This window comes from Anneissia japonica, unplaced genomic scaffold, assembly GCF_011630105.1.
Source record: "Anneissia japonica isolate Jap-2015-1 unplaced genomic scaffold, ASM1163010v1 scaffold107766_len5213_cov145, whole genome shotgun sequence".
In the NCBI taxonomy this organism is placed as follows: domain Eukaryota; kingdom Metazoa; phylum Echinodermata; class Crinoidea; order Comatulida; family Comatulidae; genus Anneissia; species Anneissia japonica.
In genome coordinates this window covers 1-5,227 of record NW_022745592.1, presented here as the reverse complement: position 1 = coordinate 5,227, position 5,227 = coordinate 1, and the positions used below count along the sequence as shown (strand labels likewise).

The 5,227-nt window shown below is 34.9% G+C and overlaps 1 protein-coding gene across 1 annotated transcript; it reads left to right on the top strand.

Moving 5' to 3' along the window:
- Positions 1–4: 4 nt before the first annotated feature.
- On the top strand, positions 5–3,436 carry LOC117119984 (MICOS complex subunit Mic19-like; the record flags this gene model as incomplete). The annotated part of the gene is made up of 4 exons (XM_033264974.1): positions 5–55; positions 855–925; positions 1,743–1,878; positions 3,228–3,436. Coding segments are annotated over 4 exons (297 nt in total), but the record flags the coding sequence as incomplete, so codon positions are not given.
- Between the last annotated feature and the right edge of the window lie 1,791 nt (positions 3,437–5,227).

The window sequence follows — 5,227 nt, the reverse complement described above, 5'->3', positions numbered from 1 at the left end:
AATACGGCAATTAGAGGAACATTGGAGAGAAAGGTTACGCAATGCAGAGGAAAAGGTGAGGGTACATGGGGTCGATTCGGACGAGTAAAATTTAACTGGGTACCACCAGCTGAGCGGTTGCATGCGGCAATTAAATAATGCCCCTGGGTATAGAAAATTCGAAAAAAATCTGGCCCAAAAACCCACCTTTTTTACTGGATATTTCAATTACACCTTGCCTCAAGGCATAATTAATCACTCGTAACAAGGCCCAGGTCACAAGTTGACCCTTCAGATTTGTAAACAACGCCGGGTCAGAGTGCACTGGACAAAAAGAAGCTCGCGACTACGCTGCATGATTCTTCACGTTGTTGCCCAAGCTTTCTTTCCACGCTGGTCGTTGTCTTCGTCGTTGCTGTACTTTCTTCGTCGAAAAGCTTGGTTTAGATCAAATCCGTCGTCGAGAAGCAATATAAAAGTTGTCAGGATAGTTAGGTCGGCTGGGTTAATCATAATTCGGCGTCAATTTGTAAGGATAATCGCAAGGAAATGAGTATATTCAGAATTCTGACCTTGCAGAAGCTTGTAAAATATGTAACTTCCGTCAAAATAATGGGTAAATGGATTGTTATTTTACTTGTCCGAACGACCGTCACATTTAGCCCCGAGGTTATTAGTAGATTACCCATGTAATTGAGTTTACGTCCGAATCCAACCTTAGACTTCATATTTTATATTTGTTTATATATTTTTATTGTTTAATATTCAATATTTGTGTTATCTTCGGCAGGTTGTTTACCATTTCATAATTTTATCATGATGATGAATAAATTAAATCTGAATTTGGATATTTCACTTGCTTAATTTTTTTCTAGAATGCCAATTTAGCTCAAATAACATCAGAGCAGTTTAACCAGGCTGCAGAAAACGTGGAAGCAAAATTTATGTAAGTAGTGGTTGGTTGAAATATCAATATTCACCTGCAGTAAAATGCAACCAGAATCTTTTACTCTGTTAGTATTAGTAACAGTACCAACATGTTGGTTCATCACCACCATTGGCAGATTCTAGGGTGGGTTGGGGTGGGGGAGGCTAGCCGAACCAGGTTCCCCTAAATTGTTCAAAATTATTTTTTTTAATGGAGAAAAAGGAAAATTATTATGAAGTTTGGGTATGAGAGTGCCATTTCCAACCATTTAGAGGTGCTATAATCACCTCAGCCTCAACAATGGTTGCAGCTGAGGTGGTCTAGATATCTGTGAAAGCCTTCCCTGGGCCCCTCTATTCCAAAGTGCTGGATCCTCCACTGACCACCACACAACCATATTAATGAAAACATTTAAAAACAAAATGCATTGAGGTAATATATTAATAGGGGATTTATAGTTAAGAACCTTCCTTCTCAGCCCCCCCCCTTCACCACAAAATAATAGGGGAGGATTTACATGGATGGCAGCAATTTAATAATAGTTGAAGTATTATACTGTAGCACATAACTTGTGTCTGAGTTCACTCGTGTATTTAGGGGTATTGACAGTGGGGGAATGGGGAACGTGAGGGGTGCTACCTACAGAAATTAGCAGATTTATAACTGTGGTACTTGAATGTAAATTTTTGCTCATCAAATTTCCAGTGGGAGGGGAGCGTGAGCCAGGAAACAAACTTACCTGGGGAGTGCACCTCGCATCCCCAAGCTATGTCAATGTCTGTGTCACTTAATCTATACAGATAATGGTTTATGTGAACTGTTTCCATTTATATAGGAAGGAAAGGTTTGTGCCAATTTGTGAAAAGCTACAGCAAGCAGTTTTAGATTGTTATCAAGCAAACCCTAAGCAAGTTCTTAAGTGTTCCGAAGAAGTGAAAGCATTTAATGCATGTGTGCAACACACACAAAATGTATGTAATTTGCTTTATATTTATTAGTCATCATTTATTTACATTTATATCCACTCTGCTAAATCATGCACATGTAGAAACATTACTTAGGGAGTGGAGATTTATTTGGGAAAAACACTGAATGTTTAAAAATTTGCCAGTCTTCATCCTAACAACTGTTGTAATTCAAATCATGAATAATGTATCCAAATGATGGACAGGATATAAATAATAAACACAAATTTAAAAGCAATAAACCAAGATTTAATCGACATGTTTCAGCTGTATCACACAGTCATCATCAGTAAACTAAAGCCGGTTACTCACTGCGTGCGACGGCAACGTGATGAAGAGCGCACGCAAAGACGGACCCAACGGATCGTTTTTTGAATGAGGATCCATTCAGATTGCCACTGAAAATCAGCAGACGGCCTTGCGTCGTTTGCCGGAAGCAAATGTGGAGCGAGTGTCCAGCTTTAAAGCTTAACAAATAAATTATCAGCTTATATGTGGCAAAGACAAGCCAAACCAGTCACTCGTTGCAAAAACCGATTTTGAGTTATTAATACAGTGTTAGAGAGTAAAATAATAGCTATAAAATGGTAAAAAAATCATTCAAATCAGACACTTATGAAGTTACAAGCGTTTAACCACACAGCTGTTTAAAGAACAATATATAAGAAATCAGCCTTCAAAGTTTATGATTTCAGGCATTACTCATCTTTAAATCCTTAAAAAGTGTTGTTTTAACATTGAAAATGGGGAAAATATCAGCATAGGATGGTGTGTAGATATATAAAGGTTAGTTTAGTGCAATAAAATAGATTTTTTAAAATTTGAAATTTTAGCATGTTTTGGCCATTTTCTCTGAAACAGGATTTGCGACGAGTGACTGGTTTGGCTTGTCTTTGCCACATATACTGCCATTAGTACACGTATGCTTAGCGATACAGATGTTTAAATTAATGTTTATTCATTAAGTTGGCCATGTCAGCTTACTACCATTAGTGTATGTTTGCTTAATAGTGATGCAGGTGTATTGAGTTTAGGTAATAAATATTCATACTTTTGTGGACTCTTCTATTATAGACAAAGGGTGGCGTTATAATGCTGAACTTGTTTGTTCAGCGAGGGATCATTCCATTTAATGTGTAGGGCCTCTTCAATTTTTAGTTGAAAACTACTGTTAGTCTGATCATGGACCTATTAATCTTCATTGCTATTAGAATTGCAATTTGTGGAGAATTGTTACTATTAAAAATGACTGGTGAAGTAATGTTAAGCACATAGAAACATTAAGTCATGGAGTGATATATAAATGACAAAATGTATTGCTACATATATACAGTATTTTGATTTTCTATTTTCAGAGTATTTTGACAAGGAAAGAAATGTCACCTTCAACTTAACCAATTGTCCCATTGATTCTAGAGAGGATATCCGGTGTTATAAAGCTATGAAGTGTTGCTGATGTACTACATATTTTATAAGATTAATGGTTTTTAAGTAATCTACACTGAAGTTTTGAAACAATTTGGCACTAAAGTTTTGATTTTGCTACAGGATGAATAAAACATAACTTTCATTATGAGGTTTATGAATTTTACAGGAAACAATCCTGGGAATGAATGACAAGTGGCATATTACTAAGTATTGTTGATTTCGGATACTGTACTGTTTAGATTTACAATTACTTAATGATATATTGATCTTTGGATTCTGATAAAAATTTTGTTCCAGAACTAAAACATACTAAGTTGTAACTCCAATTGTGAATGCCAGGTGGAAGCTCTAGTTGCATCTAACATAATATTCTGTATGAAGTAAGCATTTAAGCTATTTTTTGCTCAGAAGTAATGTTGTCTTGCTTGCTTGCTTGCTTTTAAAGCAAACCTGCCAGATATATCCGGATGTTGCAGCCCAAGTCTCTGCCCTTGACACCCCCACCCCCTGTTCAAAGTTTACAGCTTTGATTACATTTTTGTGATTAAAGTTAATAAAGAACAACTTGAAGTCGCATACAAAAGAACAACTGCAGTTATATTTTTGGATTTAATCATCTTTTCTGTCTTCTTACACTTCCATACAATTATGCTATTGCACAACAAAAGACAATGTACAAATAAATGGAATATAAAACAAACCCCAAAAAAACTAAATTCAATGAAAATATGGAATGGAAACAATTAGCAATAACAACAATTGATGTAATAATAGATTCAAGTATCAACTTGAGATTCATTAGCACCTTGTGGGGAAAAGAAAATTTAGGGGAAAAAACACCCAGTGAATTCATCAGTAAGTACATAATGAATAGCTAAATTACGTGAACTTAGCTTTTTATTGACCATACTTGCAGGGATAGTTCAAAAATCACTTCAGGTATATAATTTGCAAAAAAAAAATTCACATTAATGCACTTATGGTAAAAAATATGTTTAATGACCGAGTAAATAAATAATTTGATACAAGACAGACAATTATAGTATCTACACAGTTGCACTGGACCCTATAACATGTACATTGCCTTGTAATAATCGCACCAGACTGTAAAGTAAGGCCTGTGTGGGGAATATATCCTCCACGCACAAATTTGGCATAGAAATCTCTGTCCAAGAATTTCAGAAGATTTTGCCAAAAATTAGGCTCTGAACTAATGCTAATATATAACCAATTCTGCAAATCTATTTTCATAACGATTTTTCCACGCAAATTTTAGCTAGTTTTTGAGGGTAACATCCACAATTAAAATACTTTAAAGTGCGATAAATATATTCCTTTGGACATTAATATTATAGCATCCACACATTATGGGTAATAAACATCACACCCCTCCATCATGCATTTACCTTACATGTCTTATTACATTACCGTGTGCAATGTATCTACAGTAATTTTTTCCCAATACAACCTTAAATATTAAACATTTTATTTAGTGATTAATATTAATAAAAGAACTTCTGAAAGTTAATTACCCTTGTCAATTTTGTATTAAAAAAAACCTGCACAAAGCCCAAAATAGGTAAGAAGTTGTGGAATGTATTCTTTTAATGAAAGGCTTTAACTTTGAAATTAAATTAACTAATATAAATTCATTCTTCATTTCAAAGATAAAGAGATATACAATACAATATTTGACACAAAAACCTAATTCAATGGTATTCAAAATCTACACACTATTGCTGATTGGTCGGTCAAACTGGGGGGGGGGGAGCCTTCCTGATTACAACAGGGAGAGCTATGTAGTGTCAATGTAGCGATTTTATGAAAATAACACTTCAATCATGAACTCTTCCTTGTCCGTCCCTACAAATTTAATATCATTTTCAATAAACTGGCATGTAGGGCTTGATTCAATTTCAACAAATAA